Source organism: Triturus cristatus, chromosome 4_1 (genome assembly GCF_964204655.1).
Source record: "Triturus cristatus chromosome 4_1, aTriCri1.1, whole genome shotgun sequence".
In the NCBI taxonomy this organism is placed as follows: Eukaryota; Metazoa; Chordata; class Amphibia; order Caudata; family Salamandridae; genus Triturus; species Triturus cristatus.
The window spans coordinates 565,372,909-565,397,995 of NC_140585.1; the positions used below are offsets into that span (position 1 = coordinate 565,372,909).

At 42.7% G+C, this 25,087-nt stretch overlaps 1 protein-coding gene across 4 annotated transcripts in view; it reads right to left on the reverse strand.

Moving 5' to 3' along the window:
• The window catches only part of HGF (hepatocyte growth factor), a 475,310-nt gene that overhangs the window by 112,044 nt on the left and 338,179 nt on the right, over nt 1-25,087 (reverse strand). For all 4 annotated transcript variants that reach the window (XM_085652885.1, XM_085652884.1, XM_085652887.1 and 1 more), the window contains 2 exons: nt 13,357-13,395; nt 5,759-5,855 (listed from right to left, as the gene is read on the reverse strand). In XM_085652885.1, coding sequence (XP_085509011.1) covers nt 5,759-5,855; nt 13,357-13,395 — 136 coding nt within the window. The remainder of the gene's footprint in view (nt 1-5,758; nt 5,856-13,356; nt 13,396-25,087) is intronic.

Here is a 25,087-nt window from a genome sequence, read left to right on the forward strand (position 1 = left end):
CCGTATCTAATTTAGAATGCTTTCACTTTAAGCATTCAATAAATGACATCACAAAACCCAAAGCCCTTCAAATCTATCCAAGCACTGAGTTCTCTGTATTTTGAAGAAAAAGGAGCTCGATAAATTAAATTTGCCACAAAGCTATAGTTCCAATTGTTACCTTAGAGGAGTGCCCAGCATCCATGTGCCAAAGTACTGATAAGGTACTGTCATGTGGCTATATTTACAAAACACTGGCACAGCGGTAGAGGCAATGATAGTACCAATCAGAAACTAAATTCTGGATATGCTACCAGGTTGAAAAAGACAACATTCTGAATGAAGGAATCTCTTTTAAAGAACTGTTTGAAATTTATAAATAGCTAGTTGCAACAGAACGCTTATTGCTTAAAACCATCTCCAAACCATCTAAAACTAATGTCTGCAGCAAAAGAATTCCTTTTAGGGTTAGCACTGTGGAAGCTGCTCCTTTTCTGGCCCAATATATTCAGCATAGCCAACACAAATTCAAATACACCTCATTCTGAGGCTTAAAAAACAAGCATTCGCAAAGTCAATAGGCCACACCATTGTAACCAATTGGCTTTACCAATCGTGTTAACCTTGGTGCACAGCATTTCCGATAATGGTCGGTAAAACTAAAGTTAAAGAAAAACAATTATTTGATATGGCTGGCAGAGTCATTTTGTTGACAGATGCATGGATGCACCAAACTGGTGTAGGCAAATTTTTTCTGTTTTAGTTAACTGAATCGAGTTTTTTTAATGTCAAGTGATTGAAATGATCTATGGGTGGATGAAATGGAAGTAACAGGAGCCAAATGGAACCAATTGAAGAAGAAAAAAACACAGGAAAGCAAAAGCAATATTGTTGAGGGTAGGAGGGGCAAAAACAACACAGGGGAGGGTGGGGGAACTGGCATGGAAGCAGCATAGGTAGGGCAGTAGAGACTGGTAAGAAACATGGGGGAGGGCGGTAGAGACAGGGAAGCTACATGGATGACACAGGTTGCGAGAGGTAATGGGGAGATGCAGAGGCACGATTGCAACAGGGAGAAGGGGTAGGTGACAGAGAACCAGAGGGGTAGGGACAAAAAACACACACTCAAAAAAGTAATTCTTGAAAAGCAAGCAATGGAAGCAGATACACCAGGCAAACAACTTTTTGGTGAATCAATGCCCCATGGGGGAACAAGCACAAAACTGGCACACAAATAAGCAGACAATGGTAGTCAACTAACGGCAAGCAATGAATGGGCTCCAAGCTCCTCAGTGTTCTTGGTATGCCACAATAAGCCTCGGAACAGACAGTGCATACACTGTCTGGTATGCTGGATCTAATCACTAGATGAAAACTACAACATATCAGCCAAGGTCTCTGTAGGTATCTTCCTTTTCAAAATCACATCAATCTTCTCCGTTCCTGCTGGAAGTCCCCTGCAAATGCAAACATGTAGTCAACATGTCCTCCGGAACAAACAAAATTCAGTTGGTGAAATATTTTTTAATAGTAGTCCCATTTTGGGTTTTTGGGTACTCCGTAAACAAAAATTGTTAGAAACTGCTAACCAGACAATATGCCATACCTTGATGTCTAGCAGCTTACTAAAAAACTCTCAGTTCATTTTTAGCCCTTACCAGTTTCTAAAAAACACACACTACTGATCACCAAGGAGAGTTTCATTAGAAGAACATGTCTGCTTCAAAGTGTTGCTTAGTTGACCCTGATATTGTTGAGGTAACACCCAGCAAATCACTTTAGCCCCAAAATGAAACATGCCCTTTTCAGAGAAAAAGCAAATTGGCAGATGTTTCTCACGCCTCCTCTAGCAAGTAATGCTCTGTTAGAAAGAACATTTCAGGAGTCATACAATCTGTCAGAGAATCTCTTATCTGCAAGTGATGATTAAGTCCAGCCCCTCCTTTGTTACCCAAATCAATAAGCACACATTATGATTCCCATTTTATAATTATATGGTTATTTTTATGCAGGACTTGTTTAAATAACAAATGTATCATAATGATCATGATTATGAAAAATAACTCAGCAGATAATATGCAAATTGAGGCCAAGGTTAAGAAATCACATACCCCTAACCCATTAGTCTATTTCCTACCAAATGTATCTATAACTGTTTCAGTCCTCCAGTCTAAATGGGTACATTATTTCAATAAACACTTACTATGACAAACTATCATAGTTTCTCCCACATACATTATGCTGTCATCTAGCCAGCAGTCAGAATTCAGCCCACTTGTATCTCCCTTCCAGTTTATGTGTTCAACACCGCACAGGCAGAGGTACACTACTGTTATATATATATTATGAACTCTTAGGAAGTGAGGATGTGTCACCAATATTCAGCTCCTGCTTTGCTACAAAAATGTGCAAACAAAGCCCCTCTGCTGAAGCATATAGAAGCTAATATTACTTTTCACTCTTGACTTCCAAGTCAGATCTTTGCATGGTCATCTTCCCCTATAGCAGTGATAACATTATGTGCACATTTTGTGCACCAGAGAAGGGGGTCAGTTTTTCTTCCCTACGGTATTAGCTTTAACTGTGTCAGAAAAACAGAGTTTCTACATATAAATAATGCTTTTTGAGCACACATGTTTTAGCATCACCATTGAAACAGTTAGTCTGCGTTCCAATGTGCCGAGTCTGTACATGCAGGGGCTTATTTACAAGCCCTTTACACCGCCAGTGCGTCCCTTTTTTTGACACACCGGCCGCAAAATAGGCTTGCCCATATTTACAAGGCCACGTAAAGTCATCCTAAATGACTTTATATGGCTTTGTAAATATGGGTCCCTATCATGCATTTTTCTGCGTGAAAAGAGCGTTCCATTGCTGTGGCTGCTCCCACGCAACATCCATGGAACTTGACGCATTCCCAAATTTAAAACATTTTGTAAAACTGGGAATTTGTTAGAATCCTATGCCTCCCAGGAGAGTCATAGGAATGGCACAACAAGGAGAATACTTTTATTTCTACTAATGTTTTCCTATTTCTATGCGTGATGCATACTGCAGCATGCATAGAAAGAGGAGAATGCCATTAATTATTGTTTTTGTGCAGGAAGGGACAATCATCCCACAGCTCAGGCACCCTTGCAAAATAATGCAAGGGAGCCTGCACTGGTGCATGGCAGCCAATTGTGCTCCAGCACAAGGGAAACCAAAGGGATGCATCGTATTGTTAATACGACACTTTCAGGTGCTTTGAAAATGCTGCAGCACAGGCACAGCGGAGTCATTTTCTTGTAGATGAGGCCTGCAGTCTCTAATATCCTTAATGAAGCCATGTTTACATGCTATCAGGTCTGTCTTGAAATAAACATGCATTATTATCATAAGAAAACCCTGCCATACATAGAAGTGCCCTGGAAATTTGGAAGGCAATACTGCACTTGAAAAATAACAATACCATCATATCCACTATTATCATCCCATTGTAAACTAATAACATAATAATGGGAAACATTATGATAATATTGTATGTTTTTCCTCACCCGAACTGGAAAACTTGGAATGTGCAATATTTTCCCTGCGCAAATTCCAGTATGTTTCAGTTGGCAACATTTGTGCAGGAAAAGAGTGTATTATTAACTCATCAGAGACACCAGATACAAACTCAATCTGGGTGCAAACTCCAGGTTGTATGTAAATTGGCCCAACCAGTCTATTTGCAATCATTGCCCAAGTGTGTCAATCGGATGTATGATGCAATCAAACATGCCATTACCATGCATGCTTTTACCAAGCGTCCATTACAACGCATATGCCTTTACCACACATGCTTTTAGCACACAAATGTTTACCACGCAAATGCCTTTAGCATGCAAGTCTTTACAATGAAAATGTAAGTATTCACAGGTAAGTGTGATGTATTTTATAGATATATATGTCTCCTTTCCTATCCCCAAACTCAACCACCCCATAACACTTACCACCCAAACACCCTCACCCACCACAACCCCTAAAAATACCCTTACCACCCAAATACCCTTACCTTCTGTAAACCCTGAAAAAACACAATTGCCATGGAAATACCCTTACCCACCCTAAACACTAAACCCTAAAACACCCTTACCACACAAATACCCTTACCCACCCTTAACCCTAAATATACCCTTGCCACCTAAATACCCTTACCTAGCCTTTCCCCACAGAGCACCTTAAGACTCACACTGTTTACATCCCTCTTGGACTACTGGGCCAATATCTACACAAAGCTTTCAGAAATGGAACACGATAATAACCAGTCATTTCAGAACCATGGAACAATACTCATATCCAGCTTCAGATGCCACAATTCCAATCACATAACACTGACCATAAATCCTGCACATTGACTCAATGATAAAGATATCATTGTGAATGTGTCCCTAGTGTGCATAGAGTTCCAAAGCCTCATTCTAGTACACTTCTCTTAGATGTTCTTGCCATACCAGCCATTCAAGCACAGTAGATCACTCATCAACGTTCCACTTAGTATGTCAAATGCCAGATTCAAATTATTATGGAGAAGGTCCCTTTGAGAAAATTGCTTTTCACTTTGGAATGTGCACCCTGCACATGTAAGACTTGACAAGAAATCTCTAAGTAAAACATACAAACTTTAACATGTCGACTCTGTCCATCTCTGAATCATCAAAGCATTGCTACATTTTCAGTCACATTTAGCTGGTCAGACAACTGTCTACACCATGACTGGTACATGGTATCCTTGATATTTCATCAGAAGTCTGTCCCACTGAAATACCTTTTCCAATACACACTTTTGGAGGAATCAATAACCCAACACCTTGGGGCATTTTATCAAGGGTTTTGCATCGCATTGTGCCATGCAAGGGGGTGCAGGGTGATGCAATACCTCTAATGAGATTTGCCAAGCCAAGCAAGGGCCACTTTGCATGGCCCTGCGTGGCTTGGTAAATCTAGAGTAATGCAAGGCAGTACAAGTCGCTGAGTTGTGTTACTCTGCCCCAGGGAGGCATTCCAGTGAAGCCTGGGTGTCTCCACACATTTACCCATGGATTCAGAAGCATTCCCAGATTTACCAATATTTGAAGACCTGGAATGCGTTAGAATGCTGAAACTTCCCAGTGGAAGTGTAACAAGGAGAAATATCTTTAGTTCTCCTTGTGTTTTTTCCTTTTTCTACATATGCTACATTCAAAGAGGAAAAAGACTCAGAAGATTGTTTTTGTGCATGAAGGTATCCCTTCCTGCACAAAAACAATCCTGCTGTAACAGGCACCCTTCCACCAAGGTGCAATGGTACCAGCACTGGCACTAGGCAGCATTTTGTACACCAGAGCAGGCAGAGAGTAGGAATTCACCATAAATCGATAAATATGGCACATTCCTGCCCTCTCCCTTTCATGCAGCGCAATGCAAAAAGGTGTCTTGCTGTGTTGCAGTGTGTGAAATTATGGCAAATATGACCCCTTGTTTCCTATTTGTACATGAGTCAGCATAATTCTCCTTTACCTCTCCCTCTCCCTGAGAATATTAGTCTAAAGAGGCATTTATCTTCATGATGCCGGAGGTTACATACGCAATGCACAAATAAATGAATGTGTGCCTTTTTACCCTAGAAGTTTGATGCAGCCAATGCTAATTATTTTTTAAATAATTAGATCATTGTTCCAGGAAGGGGAAGTTGTTCCATACAAAAATATCAATACTTACTTAATACGCTTTTAACATATCTTTACTGCAGTATTATATACAGTTACCCCATAGTTACCTGTATCTTAAACTAACCATCCAGCCCTTGTTTGCTTGTGTTCGAATGCCATTCACAACTCGTACCTGTTTTGTTGATACACAGGTAGAGACGACATCTAAAAATAAGAATATAAAGGAAAATATGATGTTTTGCGAAAGGCTAGTCAAGTTGAGTACCAGAAAAAAATTAAAAGAGCTCAAAGTCAGCCTCTAGTTCATATCTAAAACTTCAGGTATTTAGTGCTCCTGATGATATCCTATGTAGAATTAAAAATATGATTGATCATTAAAACATTACTACTCTAGTATCAATACCAACTATTTTTGTAACTTCATGCCTTTTCGGTTACTTTTATGCACTATTATTTGTCAAGGAGTGACAATTTTTTTAATTTTTTTTACATTAAATCATGAATGAGGTGAATTCAAATTTCAGGCACTCCTTGCCTTAATTCAGCCCTAGTAAATAAAAATAAATAGCTCAAACCTTCACAGATCGAATGAACATAAAAAGCATATCCAGGCATCTCTGAAGTATTTTCACTCTGGAGGTCCAAGAACTTCTTTAAGTACTTTTTAGTAACCAATAATTAATTTTGCAGTACAATTTCCTTGAGTATGTAGTGTCTACAACTCCACAGATTTCACTGTCAACTCTTAAGAGAAACTCATGAAACACGTCAATGTATTACTATTATTATCATTATTATTATTATTACTATTATTATCATCATTTGAAAGACATTGACATATTAGCTGTGGGGGTGAAAGCCGTGCAAAAGGGTTTTCTGATTACCATTATGCATGAATGGGTTCCTGGTTAGGCTGGAATTCGGACTAGAGAGCCAATCATGGAGAGTATGGCGACCTTCTTATCCCCTTAAGTCTGTCAATGGCTGATACACGCACTACCTCCCTGGTGCGTGGAACGGCCATCGGCTGACATCACAGATGGTTTTCCAAAATCCTCCATTGAAAAGTACTGGAGGTGTCCTTTTTTTATAAATACCTGTGGTAAAGGTGCAGAATCGCTTCTGCGTCTCTCAATCTGTGACGTCAGCGTGCAGCGAGATGCACTGACATTACAAACCCCGACCAGAGCGGCTTGATAGAAGCAGGTGAGTTCTGCCCCCATGTCCATTGAGGTTTTGGGGCATTTTAGATGCCTCCCATTTTTGCGGGATGCATCGGTGGAAAGGGGAGAGTCCCCCCTTTTCAGCGATGCCTCTTACAAAAAGATTCCTGATTGTGGATGGCGGCGCACCGTGATCAGCGATCAGGAATCTCACAAGGCCACCAGGAATATTGAAAGCCGGGGTCGGCCTTCATAATAATGGACCGGCCCCTTTAGTCAAAGGTGTTTTTTTCCCCTGTGTGTGCAATCGCACCCCGAAGAGGACTAGATTTGAAAAAAATAATGCAATAAATTTGGAAAAAGTCAGAGTCTCGGCCCGCCTATACACTGGCCGACCACCTGTTGGGCAATTCTTTTTAAAATAAATGTGTGGTGTCCCTGGAGGCTGATCGTGGCCCCAGGAAAACTTCACATCTATAAAAAAAAAGTGTTCAGATATAATATGTATGTATAATATATACATGAGTGTGTGTGTATATATATATATATATATATATATATATATATATATATATATATATATGTATATATATTAGGAAATAACAGTACTGAGATGCAACAAAAATTTGATTCGCTTGTTGTACACAGCAAATATAATGCAGCTAAGACGTGTTTCACACACACTGCTCTTCTTCAGGGCTTAAGAAAAATACTTTTGTCTCTCCGTACATCTTTTCCATAAAAGTATGTTTTCTGGCTTTGGGATACAGTTCAGAAAAAGTTGGAGAATCCATGCAAGCCACACGTCCCTGGACTCCCCCGGATGTCTAGGGTGTCTAGTTTTCAGAAATGTCTGTCTTTCGTAGGTTCCCCTAGATGGCCGCTGACCCCGGGACAGAAAATGCAGGTGCCCCTGTCTTGCAAAACCAGGTTGTTTTGTAATAGATCATTTTTATGTCTCCACAACATGTTGACTATCACGGGCACTTGACTTACCATCACAAGTGAGGTACTATTACTACCAGGAGATTAGGGGGAATCCCAGGTAGATGGAGGTTTGTGGATCCCAGCAGATTCCAGAACTTTCCATCACCGAAATGTGAGAAAAAGTTGTTTTTTTAGTGAAAGTTTGAGGTTTGCAAGGGATTCTGGGTAAAAACATGTGGTGAGAGCCACGCTAGTCTTCCACCCTTGATACATCTAGATGTCTAGTATTCACAGATGTATTGTTTGACTAGGTTAACCTAGGTGCCGGCTGAACTAAGTTCCAAAATGTAGAGCTACCCACATTGGAAAAAAAATTCCAGTTTTCGGCGAGAAAATGCGCTGCGTCCATGTTGAATTTTAGGCCATTTCCTGTTGCGGCCACTAGGTCTACCCGCCCAAGTGAGGTCTCATTTTTATCAGGAGACTTGATGGAATGCTAGGTGCAAGGAAGTTTATGGCTAACTCACAGAAATGTGGGGAAAATGTTTTATTTTAGTGAAAGTGAAAGTTTGAGGTCTGCTGGAGATTCTAGGTAAAAAAAACGTGGTGAGAGCCACAAAAGTTAGCCCACGCTGGATACCCATAGGTATCTAGTTTAAAAAATGGACAGTTTGGCTAGGTTTCCCTAGGTGCCGGCTGAACTAGCATACAAAATGTTTAGCTACCTACACTAGAAAACAAGCATTGGCATAGCCAATAGGTCTCGCCTTTGGGACCTTATAAGTGTTTAGCCACGCAACAGTTGATGTTGTTGCACCAACGATACTGTGCTGCATAACTAAATACTTAGAAGGTCCAAAAGCGAGACCTATTGGCTATGCCAATGCTTGTTTAAGATTCATGTGAGCCCCTGATGAATCTAACAATGAGGTGCAGACCTCTGTCCCCCTGAGAGACTTGACACGTCCTTAAATTATTTCAGTAATGCCAAAGAGTGGATTTTTTTCTGGTGAAGGAAAACAGATGCGCGCTTTCTGATTTCAAAGATTAAAATAGCATGGAGCACTCCTAGAAATTCGCTTATATGAACTATTTGAAGAACATTCCTGCATGAGCCTCGGTTCCAGGTGTTACTTCCTGGGGAAATTATCCTTTAAAATGATTCCCTAAGGGAGAATATTCTGGCTGTAAAAGAAAAGGAATGTTATCCATATGTTGGTCTTGAGATACCACCAGAAGGGATCAAGTGTTCAAGCTTATTTTGGAAGCCAGGATCCTTCAAACCAAAGATGTAAAAGCAACGTTCGAGTCTTTACATAGCTAAATCACATATACAGAATGGTAAACAAAAAACTAAAAAACTTTAGCCTGTTGTCAGAGTAATACCGAACGGGTAGTCCGTAGGTATAGAGGAAAGCATTATGCTCACGCCTCCTTCGTCACAAGCCAGGACAAGAACATGATCTGCTATGCGGCCAGGGTGGCTGTGCCGATTCCCATTTGAAAATGATGCCTTCGGCAGTCAAAGAATGAACAAGGCTTACTCTCTAAATAAAGATTTTTCAGTTTCTCTAATTTGATATTGTTTGTTAATTTTGCCCCGATGCTTGTGAATTAAAAGTGCATGAAGCGCAATAGTTACGTATCCTAGGAGGTCAAACGTAAGTCCAGGATGGCCAGATCCACACCAGATTTTCTAGATTTTCACATACAATAAATGTAAATGCAATGAATCTGAAGGTAACTCAGTTACAGGTTATTTTTAAAAACTGGGATGGATACAGTCCTCTTAGACCTATGCTGGACAACACTGATGTACTCACTCCATCCTATCATGACCCCTTTCCAGAAACCTGAGAAGTGTTCACCTGGAGGTGGCTTGGCAGAGAATTCACTGATACTAGTGGCTCTCCCACATGTGGATTTCAAGCGCCTGCTAAAAGTTGGCGCTGTAACAGAGGGATAACTACTTTCATCAGTGTCAGACTTCAGGAATATGGACGTATGGAGCGAGAATGAGATCTCAGCGCTTCCTAATTCACATTACAGCTTGACTGGGTGAGAACAAGACTTCCAGTGTTAATCAAGCAGCTGACAGCATGTTAGAGGCATAAAACTCGAGAAATGTTCTCCATATTTCCTGTCTTTGCATGTGTTCCACAGTGCATACAGATGTCCTCATCAGACGCAGGCAGCAGCAAGAATGTCTTCCTCGTAGGTGACTGCGGGAGCTGGACCAGGGATGCGGGGGTGCTGCAGCACCCCAAGATAACCATGAAGGAAATCACTTTGAAAATGAATAGAGGACTTTGCACTTTGTCTTGCAACATATAGTGTTTTTCAAAGACAGGGTGTCAAATGTCAGAGGCTTCTTTTCATCCACTGCTGATCATTCCTTTAACAGTGTTTGTTTTCCTTTCTCGGACTCAAAAAGTACAGCATGTTGTATCTTGCACTCCTGCTGATGCACAGGAGGGCGAAAGCTAAAGGCTATATGCAGTGTTGCACTTTTTTTAAGCATCCATATAAATAAAAACATTTGTTTGGAAACCAAGCAGATCTTTTCAAACTATCTAAACAAGCCAAGCCACGAAAGTGAAAGTTAAAGTGATCGGGCGGAGGCACTGGCAGAGGAGAATGCAACTTAATGACCCGTGATGGAGGAGACAGATGGTGGCTGCGCGCGTGCACACGCACGTGCACTCAAGCTTCAGGCCAGCAAAACTCTGGTAGGTAGCACTTTTTTTTTACCCTTTACAAAAAGTCGAGCAAGCAACGCATGCGTTGCTCTAGGCTCGACCTAAAAAGGATCAGTTTTTGGTGGAAAAATATGCTGCGTCCATATTGCATTTTGGGCTGATACCAGTCACGACCGCTAGGTCTCCCCAGACAAGTGAGGTACATGTTTATCAGGGGACTTGGATGAATGCCGCGTGGAAGGAAGTTTGTGGCTCCCTGCACATTCCAGACTTGCCATCACACAAGGGTGATGAAAATGTTTATTTTAGTTTAAGTTCTGAGTAAAAAAAAGTGGTGAAAGTCACGCAAGTCAGCCCACCCTGGATACAACTAGGTGTCCAGCTTTAAACAATTTACAGGCTGACTAAGTTTCCTTAGAATCCAAAATGTAGAGCTACCTGTTGGGAGACTTGTGGGAGCATAGAATAGTAGAACATTTGTTGTTATCAATTGGGATTAGCTGTATTTGTGCCTTTCAAATGTAAGCCAGTGTATTTGTACATTTTAAAAAACATACCCTATTTTAAAAAATACCCTATAAATCATACGCTAGTACGAGTACCCACAAATTCAGAGATGTAGAAATAACGACTGCTTCTGAACTATATAACTCTGCAACCATAAGAGTCTAGCGGACGTAATGATATGTTGCTTTTGTCAATCAGCAAACGTGACAAAAATGTACAGATGAAAATATTGTCACAAATGCCTGTTTATCCTTCTCTTTCACAATACTTCTTTACTTCAACAGCAATTGTCCTGTGAAAATCTTGAGGGATCTATACATATGACCCCTTATTGAATTTAGAATTTACCCTACTTTTCAGAAATCTATAGCTTGTCTGGATCACCCTTGGGTTTCACAATGGTTCCCACCACAAACTGGAAGTAGTTTGAGAGTATAAAAAAATAGGGAAAATAGGCCACCTCTTAGAAAAATGCCAAAATGGTAATACAAAAAAAGTTTTCTGATTCAGCTCTTCATGTTTCTGAATGCTGGGAAGATGGTGACTTTAGTACAGTAAACTGTTAATTAAGGCCATTTTTAGGGGGAAAAACAGACACTTTTATCTGAAGCACTTTATCTCTATTTAAAAGAAAAACTGTTAATGTTGCTATGTTCTGCCTGTTTCTTGGTCCCCTCTAGGGAAATCCACAAACCCTGGATACGTTTGAATTCCCAGGCTCTTCGAAAATTTGGCGTGGATACCATATGTAGAAAAAATGTTATGGAACGCCAAGCACTAACTACCCCAAATAGGCAAATAAAAAGGTTCAGCACTGGGAAAGAAATGCCCAGCAGTTAAGGGATTAAAGTACTACCGTAGGATTATAAAAGCGCTGCCAAAGAACCTGAAATCAATCCTTTAGAATATCTTCAAATCAGAGAGAAATACCTTGTCACACTATCTCCAAAGATCATTTGCCACCCTCCAAATAGATCACAGGCAGCACTTAAAGCAATGCAAGGGCACTTTCGAAAACAAGCTACATGGAACTTAAGAATTCACCGCTATTATGAGCTGTGGCAAAATCATACACCAACCTGCAGCCACATTTCCTCAGCAGCCAAGCCTTATCTCCATTGTTCGCTCCATAAAAGCTGCCAGTTTAACAAACTAAACCCCAAATGGCTCTTTCTCTCCAAGACTGACAGATGTAGACTCTGTACTGATAGGTTTGAATACTTCGACCTTTTACTATACTGCTGTCCAGCACTTTTGAAAGCCATACACACCTTCTTAAAACTGCTCTTTCTCGCATACAGAACTTGAACTTTGAATGAGGCAAGGAACCTTGGGCATTATTTACATGCCCCTTGCGCCACCGGTGCGTCACTTTTAATTTGGGAAAAAGGGATGTACGGCGGTGCAGGGGGCTTGAAAATAAGCCCCCTTGTGTTTACTACCACTGAGCCTAATGAGTGGGCCAAATTTGAGAAGTATAACAGACTCGCACAAGCATGCATAAAAGAGGTGAAGAATATCTAAAAGACTACAACAGGAAAGGACAACCCTGGATCCAGCTTACCATTGCTAGAAAATAAATAGTCTACAGACAATACGAACACCGCCTACTCATCAAACTCTCTTTAGGTAAGACAATCTAGGTGCAACCCCAGAATGGCAGTCGCACTGCCCTCACAAAGCCCTCATTAGGGCAGTCAACACCGGTGCCGCCCCACCTGAAAAGTACTGTATCATGTACAGAATGACTATGTTAGCATCATGAGACCAAAAAAATTGAGAAGGGCTGTGCTCTGCTATTAACCTGCCAAACTATGCCACCCACTTCCCTGTGTACATAATCTTTGCTAGATAATGTATCTGCACCTTACCATCCGCTATCAGCATTCAATCTGCCAGAAGCACGCTGTAACATTCAAGCCAGCAACTACCTAATGATTAAGCACTTTATAGTTCTATATGTATGCATCCCTGAAATTTTGCACAGTTTACCACAGCCCGATTATAGCTATCATTTATTGTTTAGTGACTGCATATCTCAAGGTCATGATGGGGTTTTTGGGGGGAGTTTTATATAGAAGCAAACTAGACCAGAAGGTATCATGGCGCTTAACATGAGCACCAGTTGCATTACAGACAGACACATTTATTTTTGTTAGGCATGGGGAGATTAAGTGATTTGCCCAGAATCACAGGATGTTGAGTGTACCTGCTGAGACTCTAACCCGGTTCCCCAGCTTCGAGCTCAACCACCCTAGCCATTAGGCCACATCCTCTCACCATAATGTGAACAGTGCAAAATATTTTTTTACTGTGCTTGCTCATTTATAAAATGTGTATTCTGACAGATTCCATATGCTTTGTGTGTATATGTGACATTAACTGAGCACAGAATAAAAACAAACTCACGGTCGAGAATGGCAACTGCAGGGGTTGTGTCTCCTTCACCTAAAAGACATAAGAAATAAAGTAATCTCAGTGTAAATAGAAGCCTCCAAATGAGCTAGCACCAACAAGACCAAAACAACTTTTACATTCGTATTCAAATTTATATGGCAAACCCTACTTATGAACATTGCTGATATACAATTTCCTAGCCCACATATTGGCAGGGATACTACTATATAAAACCTTCACCAATTTGCTTTTGTGTTGGACTTTTCACCAATTATACAAAATGATGAGAATTGCTACACATATTTTCAGGTCCTTATGATAATTATTTCACTAGCTGTCCAGGGGGAAAATCTTCATAGACGCAACCTGTAACAAAGCTGTACATGTCTGAACATTGAGTACCTACTAAGATTCAGACTATCTACTTGCAGAAATAATGACTTGAAGTAGAATTTCCTGAATAATTGAGTATTATCTTTACACATTTATTCCTAGGTGACTACACCTGAGGAACATCAGCAGGACCAGTGGAAAAGGGACTTTTTGTAGGAGGGTGAAGAATTCTGCTCCGCTGGGGGAGTACGAATAGTCTTGCCCACTCTGCGCGATGTTCCGCAGCCCTCCACAAAGTGGCACTGAATGGAGTTTTTCCTCGCAAGCGGCTTGCCAACATTAAGTTGGCTAGCATTTGCGAGAAAAAATCATGCACTAGACCTCCTCCTGGTGAGATTTCTCAATGCGGGCGGCGTGGCAGGTCCATCGCTCGCATTTAGAAAGCTGCACCTCGAGTAGCATGTCTACTCGAGCAGCCGAAAACAGCATTGCCCACTTGTGGAACGCATAGTGGCGTTTGTGCTGATTTTACACTGGAGGAGAAACTCTTAGTGCTAAAAATCAGTGTGAGCAGTGCGACTTAACAGAATCTGCCACTGGCAGAACTGTACGGAGTGCAGTGTTTTTTTCTGGCACTTCGCAGATCAGTACTCCACTAACTTTGCCCAGGCCTAATTTTTTGTGGTATTCCTTTCTGGGGCTGAAGAATACTCACTTGAATCCAAGGAATGCTGCACAGGGAACGCGGATTTGTGGACAACTGGGGGACAAGAAAGATTTTTTACTATAAGTTCTCAAGATCTGTAAATTTGCTAAGATCGGATACAGTGAGCGGCGCTTTGATTTTGCAAAAAAGTATTTTTCTAACCAATTTTAAAATCATTTCCTGAGAGCTATTGCTTTTGTTTCAGTGCTCTAAACCAACCATGCTGCTGCCCCCTGGTGTCTCATTTTTTAAAAATCCGAGGCAGTTTAATTGTGTGATTACATTTTACATTCCAAAAACTGCCTTTTATGCAAAATCCCAAAACAACAGTTGATGGACAGAATGCAGAACAATGTCATACATTCACCCCAGTACAGCGATCTGGGCCTAAATCCATCATTTTTTTGCTCACCATGCCGTTCCAGTTTGAACCCACCCATATGCAAATCAGTCTTGACCCTGTGCCTCATGAGGACAGTCCAGCCCGAACTGCCAAGCCAGGTCCTCTCTGGACTGGAAACAAGCATCCTAGGACCGGTTTAAGGGTTTCACCCCTCTTCAGCCAGGATAGTTTGATTCCAGTGGCATGGAGAGCACGGGACCCATGTCTGGGCATACCCTTCCCACTCGGGGTGACAAATGCAAAAACAACAGTTGATGGGCAGAATGCAGAACAATGTCATACATTCACCCAGTACAGCGATCTGGGCCTAAATCCATCGTTTTTTTGCTCACCATGCCGTTCCAGTTTGAACCCAACCATATGCAAATCAGTCTTGACCCTGTGCCTCATGGGAATAGTCCAGCCCGAACTGCCAAGCCAGGTCCACCCTGGACTGGAAACAAGCATCCTAGGACCGGTTTTGGGGTTTCACACCTCTTCAGCCAGGATAGCTTGATTCCAGTGGCATGGAGAGCACGGGACCCACGTCTGGGCATACCCTTCCCATTCGGGGTGACAAATGCAAATAAACAGTTGATGACAGAATGCAGAACAATGTCATGCATTCACCCCAGTACAGCGATCTGGACTAGGGGTGGGCGGAATTCGCGGAATCGCGTTACGCAAATCTCCGCGAAATGGTAAAAAATCTCCGCGAACACGCAGAAATTCCGCGAACACGCGGAATTGCTTGTTCGCGATACTTTTTCCTGTTCGCGATCGCTGTTTGCGTGCTCGGGGTGAAATATCTCGCGAACACGCATATTGAGAACGCGAACAAGCAAAAAATTTCGCAAAGTCGCGAACGCAGATTTTTGGGCAATTTCGCGTTCTCCGCGGAACGCGAAATTACCCAAATTCCGCAAATTCCGCGAACGGAACGGAATTTACCGCCCAGGCCTAATCTGGACCTAAAGCCATCGTTTTTTTCCTCACCATGCCGTTCCAGTTTGAACCCAGCCATATGTATATCAGTCTTGACTCTGTGCCTCATGGGAACAGTCCAGTCCGAACTGCCAAGCCCGGTCCTTCCTGGACTGGAAACAAGCATCCTAGGACCGGTTTCGGGGTTTCACCCCTTTTTATCCAGGATAGCTTGATTGCAGTGGCATGGAGAGCACGGGACCCACGTCTGGGCATACCCTTCCCACTCAGGGTGACAAATGCAAAAACAACAGTTGATGGACAGAATGCAGAACAAAAGGCACTTCAAATAATTTTTTTGTATCTTAATTTTTGTGACATTTACTCCTTCAAATGTTTACTTTGTTTCTATATTGCCTGAGAAAGGTTCGAGGTTCAGTTATTATCTGTATTCTTGTTTCGGTTTTGAAGATCAGGCATTACATGCAATTTTCTCCGAGGCAGGGATTACTGCTTCATTAAAGCTAGCAATGATAAGCTTGGGAATTGTAACAGAAACCTGGTTACTAGTCAGTTAAATATTATTTTTACAATATGGGAGGTTGCCCACAGCTCATGCTATGACTTGGCTTTCATAGTCTAAAAATATAGATTCCTACAAGGAGCTGGGAAAAGATGTGCAGGAGCGGGTATGAGTTCAAATAAAATAAATATAATGTTCCTTTTATTTTCCTAAATCCTTTCTTAAGTCTGCATATTGTGCTGTCAAGATACATCTCGGTACAGGGTCAAATAATAACATGCATATTAAAATGTGTGTTTCAGTTTACGAAGTCTCATATTTCATACCTTCTTTCTGAATTAAATCTTACACTTCACTTAAACCGAATTTCACAACACATACATACAATAGGCACATTTGGACGTAAATATTTCTTGCCACACAAAATATTATGATCTGGTAGAGCTCTGACACTAGTGCCACATTCAGTGTGTTTCACCGATAGGGGCCATGTACTCCCAATAATATCCATTCTGTTGTTCTGTCAGAACAATTGTTGGGCCATTAGGTTTGGTATTGATTAATGCAGGTATCTCTTTCGGCGACAGTGTAGAGAAAGTCTTTGGAGGTATCCAGTGAACACATTTTGTATGTCAATATATTCTGTACTTTCAGTGTGGTGATCCACCAGGGCTGGAGTACCATTTGAAAAAGATGGACAAGGATTCTGTTCGCTCAGCGTATGGACATTTGTTTTTGAGCCATTTAGGCAAAAAGGACTGTCTTTCATCCAGTGGAAAATGTGGCCCAAACGGATAGCAATTGGTTAAAATGCACCTTTTCCAGATGCAAATGAAATTCTGTATCTCCAGCATACATTTGCTAGTTCATTTGACACTGCTGTGCAATAGGGCATATATATACGTTAAAGGGCAAGCAGGAAAAAGAGTATCATTGTGGTACTTCCATGTCATGTCTGTGATGATGATTAAGTTGAACTAATGTGAACTTGTAAACTTTGATTTCAGTGCAGACAACTCCACACCAGCCCAATGCCACAGCATATGGGGCTGTGTTACATAATTTCGGCCACAAAAATATTGTTTTACAATAAAAGTGTTGCAAAAATATTGAGAATCAGAATATCACTTTTGTGTGTGCATAATATAAAGTGCAAACTTCTAGCCAATTAAAATACCATGGCCCAAAATATTGACATTATGGGTACGATGAGGGTGTCGGGCAGACCACCACAGCCAGAATAGTGGTCTGGCCACCGCATTATGATGTGGTCAGAGTGCAGTGGGTGGAGGGACAGACTGATGCCTCCGTTAGGCTCAAGGAGCCCATCGGAGCCTCAGTCCGACAGTAATCTCTACAATAGGGTCGGTGACTGCAGAGGCACCACCTTAGGGATTACGATGTCCCGTTCCCTCTGCCTTTACATGGGGGTCCGACTGCCATGCAAAGGCAGATAGAAATTAACTTTGGGGGCCCCTAGCAGGGCCACTGTTTCCAGTGCGCAGGGCCACTGTCTCCTGTGCACCTCCTCTATGGGACAAGGGAGGGCACATGGGGTACCCCCCAAATATTAATGCACTGTGGTGCCTGGCACACGGTGCATGGATGTTTGCACAAGCCACAGTGGAAAAAAAGGCATTTTCCTGGCCACCTCCAGGGTGGTCGAATTGTAATTAGGCAGGTGGAACTGCAGACTGCATGTCGGGCGGTTCCATTTCTGCGGCGATGACTGTCATTGCTATCAGGCCCTATATATTTCATTGCAATCAACATTACTCTAAATTAAATTCAAAGTTAAATTACTTTGAATAATTAAATGTATTAAAAAATATATACAATTTGAAATAACATGTAAATATTAGTGTATTCAATTAAATTAGACCTTTTTTTACAAATCTGTATAACTTTTAAAAAATGTTATCGATTAATGAAATGAAAATGAATTTAGAACACTCAAGCAGGTCTTTAATTAAACATATGATACTAATTTACATTAAATTATAAAACACAACATATACATGTTTAATTATTAATACTATAGAAATATGTTCTGAAGAAATGTTACAAAAAGAAAAAAGTTAATTACCAGTTACAATAGGTTCAGGATGTCCATATTTTCCTTTCTTAGTCTTTTTTGGACATAAAATTATTCGTTGTTATAGCCAACCCCCTGTGACGTCACGCATACGCCCGCCCACAATGCCACTGTACATCATTGCCATCTTCAAATATTATTTTCCCTTTTTCTGGTGACCTGCACTGTTCTGAGGCTTACTATTATTAATTGTATATAATTTTACATTTATAGTATATTCTGATTTGTTTGCACCTTTTGCATACTCTCTATCATTGGGGAAGCAGGAAGGGGTCACAAGCGAATCTAGAAAAGTTTGAAGCTACAAAACTGTTGTTACAGGTAAATAATTGTTTTCTTTTACAGTGTTTACCTTTTCTGGATTCACATACTGTGCATACATTATATAACGATATTACCTCCAAATGGGCGGATGAGTTGAAGAGAGTGTGTATAAACAGGTGTTTCAGTACTTTCTGGCCTACGTGTGCAGCTCTGTTACCATGGATACTTACACGGTGAAGTTGAATGAATGTGTGGATCGATGACCAGGTGGCTGCCAAGCAGATATTGTTTAAAGACAACTTAACTGTTAAAGTTAGTGGCTTTTTCTATCAGAGTTCGGTCTTGGCTTGCTATCAAGTGATTTCCCTGCTAAACATTAGTATGTATTGTCTGTACTGTTAATCTTTTGATGGTTCTTTTTGTGACCTGAAAACCTCTGTATGCCAATGTGAAAGAGACAAGGAATTAGTCCCTTTACCACACTGTTTTGATTCATGCATGTAAATGTTAACCTCTATCCTCACATCTAGTGTGTGCAGTACGTTTTATACATATCTTTATTTGTTGGAAAAAGTTTGGTAATTGTGTGAATTTATTGACATGGAAGAGAGATATCACGTTCTGGATGTATTGTGGGTTCATTCTCATGACCACTCTGACCATGTGTATTTTCAGGTACTGGTTCTATATTGTGAATGCCTACAATTCACTAATTCTGTGTAGTGAGGTTAAGCAATGAGAAACAGTGTCTTCATTGTCAAGCGTTTGCCTGTTGCTTTGTGTATGGACTTGAATGGGGCTTTAATCAATTGGGTTAGCACCAGGTACAGGTTCCACTTGGGTGTGGCAGCTGAACTAGAATGTGCAATTCTCTTTACCCCATCTAGGAATCTTTTGGTTATTGTTGGTTCTGCAGTTTCAACAAATAAACGAAGGTCGACAACAGAATGCTAAATAAAAAGACGTGACAGACGTGTTACTCACACGGGCGACCGTCGATCTGAGGTGATGGCTCACACGCCGCCTGCTTTGGCGAGCTGCATCCTTTGACACGCATCAGAGGCCGATCAGCACAGAGGCACCCTCTACAGTCAGAGCCCTGCCAGGGGCTGTCTGGGCACACTCCTCCGCGAAGCCTTGGGGCGCTGGTCTCTGCACCCCTCAATACAGCAAAGCGGCTAGAGGTCTGAATACTATCCACGGGGCCCGGCGTGTCTCTGCCCCTCCACTCAGTGTCGGCTGGTTGCAGCACGAGGGGCCTCTCCTGTGAACCCCTCCTGGTACAGCACGGGGGCGACCGGTCGCGGCACCCTTCCTTTACGGGCCCGATCTAGTTGCACCGCCCGGGCTGCACCTGGCTCACGCAGCCGTTCCCGTTGCTCAACTTCCTGTTTCTTTTTTCAGGTGACTTCCTTACCTGAGGTCACTGAGCGCAGAAAGTAAGTTAACCCTTTCGCTCCCTGTTATTACATTTATATGATAGGCACACATCGCCCCGGGACCTACACTCAGGACCACCAGAATGAAGACATTTTGCGGTAGCGGATTTTCCCGCATAATTATGGATTTGCCACACAATCCGCCATATGCTGTATAATCTGCAGATTTTACCCCAAAAAATTTTGGGAGCTAAAACGGATCAAAAGCTACTAATAAACACTGTGCACGCCATGCGTAGCACTGAGAGCGACGTATCGCTTACTGGGATTCAACGATATAATTGTGCTTGCTGTCGGCGCTGTATAAACGTGTGTGGGACTTACACGCTGATTGTGGATGTTAAGGGGGAACACCAATCTGACTCGACTTGAGTTGTGCTGAACTTTCACTTGAAAAGCTGCAGTTCATACAAGACACTGCCCTGTTCCTTTGGCACCTCCTCATTTTTGTTCATTGATTTTTTTTTCACGGAGAGATCTAGAGGCCTTAGAACTCGCTGCACACTGGCCTCTTCTGAAAGGACTATCATCCTAATATTGTGTGACAGTAGTTCGTAATACAGACTTTTCGCTAACTCCACGGTTTATGGTGGGGAACAGTATTGAGGGATCTTTCCTGAATAATTCTGCTGTGAAGGTCCTTAAATAAGCGTCATTGACGGTGAGATCGAAGCATCCCGTCCTTTGACCTACTGCTCTGCCTGCCTTCCTGGTGGTTCCTTTCTGATCTCACCTCTTCTGAGGGGTATTAGGCGACCTTCTGAGTGTGCCGCTCACAGGCGCAGGACCTTGCTTTCACTCAGGCTCATCCAGAACTGTTTCCCGCAGCGGACCTTGGCGCGGACAGCACGGATTTCCACTAAACTACACGGGGCTTTTAATTGTGACTTTATTTAATTTGCGGGACTGCGAGGACCAGAGTGCTTTCTTTCCTGCTGATCACTCGCACCTGGCTCCTCTTCCCGCCCCTCACTCTGCCCAGTATTTCACGCCTCGCGGCCCCCGCTTCGCGGGAGCCGCTCGCAGGCGCAGGACCTTGCTTTCACTCAGGCTCATCCAGAACTGTTTCCCGCAGCGGACCTTGGCGCGGACAGCACGGATTTCCACTAAACTACACGGGGCTTTTAATTGTGACTTTATTTAATTTGCGGGACTGCGAGGACCAGAGTGCTTTCTTTCCTGCTGATCACTCGCACCTGGCTCCTCTTCCCGCCCCTCACTCCGGCCAGTATTTCACGCCTCGCGGCCCCCGCTTCGTGGGAGCCGCTCGCAGGCGCAGGACCTTGCTTTCACACAGGCTCATCCAGAACTGTTTCCCGCAGCGGACCTTGGCGCGGACAGCACGGATTTCCACTAAACTACACGGGGCTTTTAATTGTGACTTTATTTAATTTGCGGGACTGCGAGGACCAGAGTGCTTTCTTTCCTGCTGATCACTCGCACCTGGCTCCTCTTCCCGCCCCTTACTCCGGCCCATTTAACCCTCGCCTGTTCTCGCGTTAGCGGGACGCGTGCGGGGCGTAGTCCGGGGCGAAGCCCGGGCCAAGGGCGGGCCCGTTCTAGCCCGTTACAGACCGGGCAAGACCGGACCGGGCCATAACTCTTTCATTTGCCTGAGCGTTCCGGCTACCCATTGGTTGTCTCGTACTGCTGTAACTACTATCTCCAGTGACCATAGCTTAAAATGGCAGCAAGGGAAACTCGTAGTAAATGTCTTGTAAGCAGTGGATCTGTATCAGGGACTTTAGATGCTTTTTTAATACGAGCCAATTCTCTATTAAATAATGAGATAACGGTTCTTGAAAAGCGCCTCTCTATAGGCATTGAAAATGCCAAAAGATCCTCATTGGGTCATATCGCCCAGGCAAGGACGCCTGACAATGTTCCTCTGCCCGGTAAACAGACACTATCTATTGTTATTCCTGCTACTCCTGTTTTTAATTCCCCTATTGATAATGAGTGTCCTCACAGAACGATTAATGCTAGGATATCGCCCGTGAAAAGCCCCAATCCCAATCCCACTACTAAAAACAGTTTGGTTGGTAGGAAGCGTTCTAGAGCTGCTAGGGAGGGAGCCATTCCTAAGAAGAATAAAGGCCCCCCAATGAAGAGAAATAAGTTGCACAAGTTATCAGTTCTTCCCCCTCGCACTGATACAGTTCCTGAGAGCACTACAAACTTTAGCGCGTCTCCCGTCGCTATAAGCAGATCTGTATCTACTATGACTACTTGTCCAGATCAGGTGGCCTCCCTTCATTCCTTAGCTACCCCTACTTCTAATACTAATATGGGCATAAATATTGAACCCTCTTACAAAGATGTAAAGGCTTTATTAAAATCTTTGCTTGATCCTCTTTGTTCTAAACTGTACCAATTGGAGGATAGAATAGCTAATTTGACAAGGGTAATTGAGTCTTACTCCAACCCCTCCATTGTTCCATCTTCTTCTGAAAGGGGGCGGGGTAATGTCGCTGCATTACAGAGTACAAGCGCTTCAATTTCACAATTACCTATACATACTCCCGCACCCCCGACACTGCCAGCCCAGGTTTCCACACTCCCCATTAGTAGCTTTATCCCTCCCTCCTCTACGGTGACAAACATAAACTCTCTAGGAAGGGTAGAGCCAGATTTGCACCAGACCATTATCACTAATGCTCCCATTGCTGGAGTATATCTTCCTCCAAATCTCCCCCCAGAGGCTGCCCCGCTTGTTGTAGTTCTAACGGGAGTCCCTAAACTTACCGAAGGAACCACCGAATCCTTCTCATCGCTCAAGAACAAAGTGGTGAGTTGGCTTACAAACCATAGACCCCTCCCCCCAAATTTTTCGGGTGAGATTTTGATGGTTCGTAGGGTCCACTGGGTGGGCAATACTAAGAAAGGTCTTACTGGGGATTGTGTGATTATAACCCTGTGGGATAAGGGTGCTGTTTCTTTCATCCTTAACTCTCCCCACGTGGGGTCTGAATCTTTAATAAAGCCCCTCCCACTAGCTTTTTTCTATCCCCCTCCCAGAAGACACCAGGAGCATGATTATGATCAAGGGTGGACACGTGTGGGTCGCAATGGATTTTGTAGTGGGCATAGTACTAGATATGAACCACAGGGCTCTTCCTTATATCTGGGGGATTACAATCGATTTAGATGTCTTAGCGAGGTTGATTGACTGGTCCTAAATACATGTTCGATCAGTGGGTCGATCCACGCTGAACCATCTACCCAAGGAGAACCAGGCAGGGGAGTTACTAAAATTACATCTATGGTGCCACCAAGCCCGACTTTATACTCAAATCCGGATGAGGACTTTAAAATTTTACCACAGACTGTGTCTCTCGTGAACTCCCCTACTGTCCCCTACACCGGGGATAATGTCTTTGCTTTATGTACTAATCCTCCTTCTATAGCTGATTCCCCAAACCTAAGTATAGATGCCCCTACCATAGGAGAGCCTAAAACTGATGTTAACCTTATCTCTTGGAATGTAGCGGGCCTAAAGAACAAACAGATATGCAATGAGTGGGGTAATTTTATGGACACCTTTGATATCTGTTTGTTACAAGAGACATGGGCCACGGAAAACTACCAACGAGAGGGGTTTGCCTCTTTTGGCATTCTGGCTTTATCTAGTGGCAGGGGGAGACCTTCTTGAGGTCTTAGCACCTGGGTTGCAATTCACCTGGGTGCTAAAGCCAGGCAACTTCAAACAGGATCTGATGACATTTTATGTGTTCTACTGGACCTGCCTGAGAACAGGCATTTGGTTCTCCTAAATGTCTATTCTAGACCCTCCCCAGGAGGAGGCGAATCTAAGGTCATTACAGCTTTGAATGATTTTATTCTGACTTTAGATCCAGATTATTCTGTTATAGTAGGCGGCGACTTTAACTGCCAGTTTGAGCCACTTAGTCTCTCAGCTCAAAATGACCCTGTGGCGGAAGACACACATTTAAATATCCCTGATCCTATGATCCCTACGGTCAGAGCTTGGACCCCATTAGTACTCCAAATTCTTTCTCTTACCCTCTCTTTATCATTGAGGGCCTGTAATGGCCGATTTAAATCCGACCAGCCTGGACATACTACTTTTAACAGAGCTGGGCATTTGTCGATCTTGGATTATATCCTGATCGATACAAAATCATGGAATAAGGTCCTAGATTTTAGAGTGGTCGTTCGTGATGATAGTGACCACAATGCCCTTACCCTGAAATTAAAATCAGACCATTGGGTATTTTCAACGTATGCCAGTGGGGTGTTCCCTCCTTTGCAATCTTTAACTCTTCATAATAATAAACGAAGAGTCAAATGGTCTAGCATCCTCATGCGTCCTGAGAAACTGGCAGAAACTTATAGATTGGCACTTCCATGCCTTAATGAAATGGCCGGCGTTGTGCTAGACTGCTCTTCCGCGGAAAGTTTATCCAGCCCCGTTATTATCCACACTCAGTTATCAATGAAAATTCTGGACGTTTTTTCTCGTTCAGAGGTTCCTAAGGCACCTGTGCCCAACAAGCAATCTTGGTTTACAGGTGAATGTAGGAAACTAAAAACTGAGTTGATTGTGGCAATAAAAGCAAAGGATAAACTTAGAACTAAATCACTCCGTGCCCTTTATAAACAACAGACCAACAGGGCAAGGAAGTCTTGGGAAGACGATATGTGGGAGGAGCTAAGAGTATCTTTACAGAATAAGGATTTTAAGACTTTCTGGGCCATTGTTAGCAATGGAAAGAAAGATTCTGACGCCATCACTGGTTCTAATATTGCCCCTGCAGTGTGGGAAGGGCACTTCGGTGGCCTATACTCTATAGCGGATCTTAATTTACTTTCCCCAGTTGACTCTTCCCCTAATACAGCTTGTCGTGCTGCAGTTATCCCACGAATTAAAATTAAGGAGGTTGAAAATGCCATCTCTATGCTCATACCTAACAAAGCGCCGGGCCTGGACAAAATCCCAGGCGATCTCTTTAGGTCTGAACCTACGGTGTGGGCTCCTTACTTATGTGTCCTTTTTAACTCCATCTTGTATGGTGCAGAGCCACCAGTAACCTGGCGTGGCGCGGAGATAGTGCCT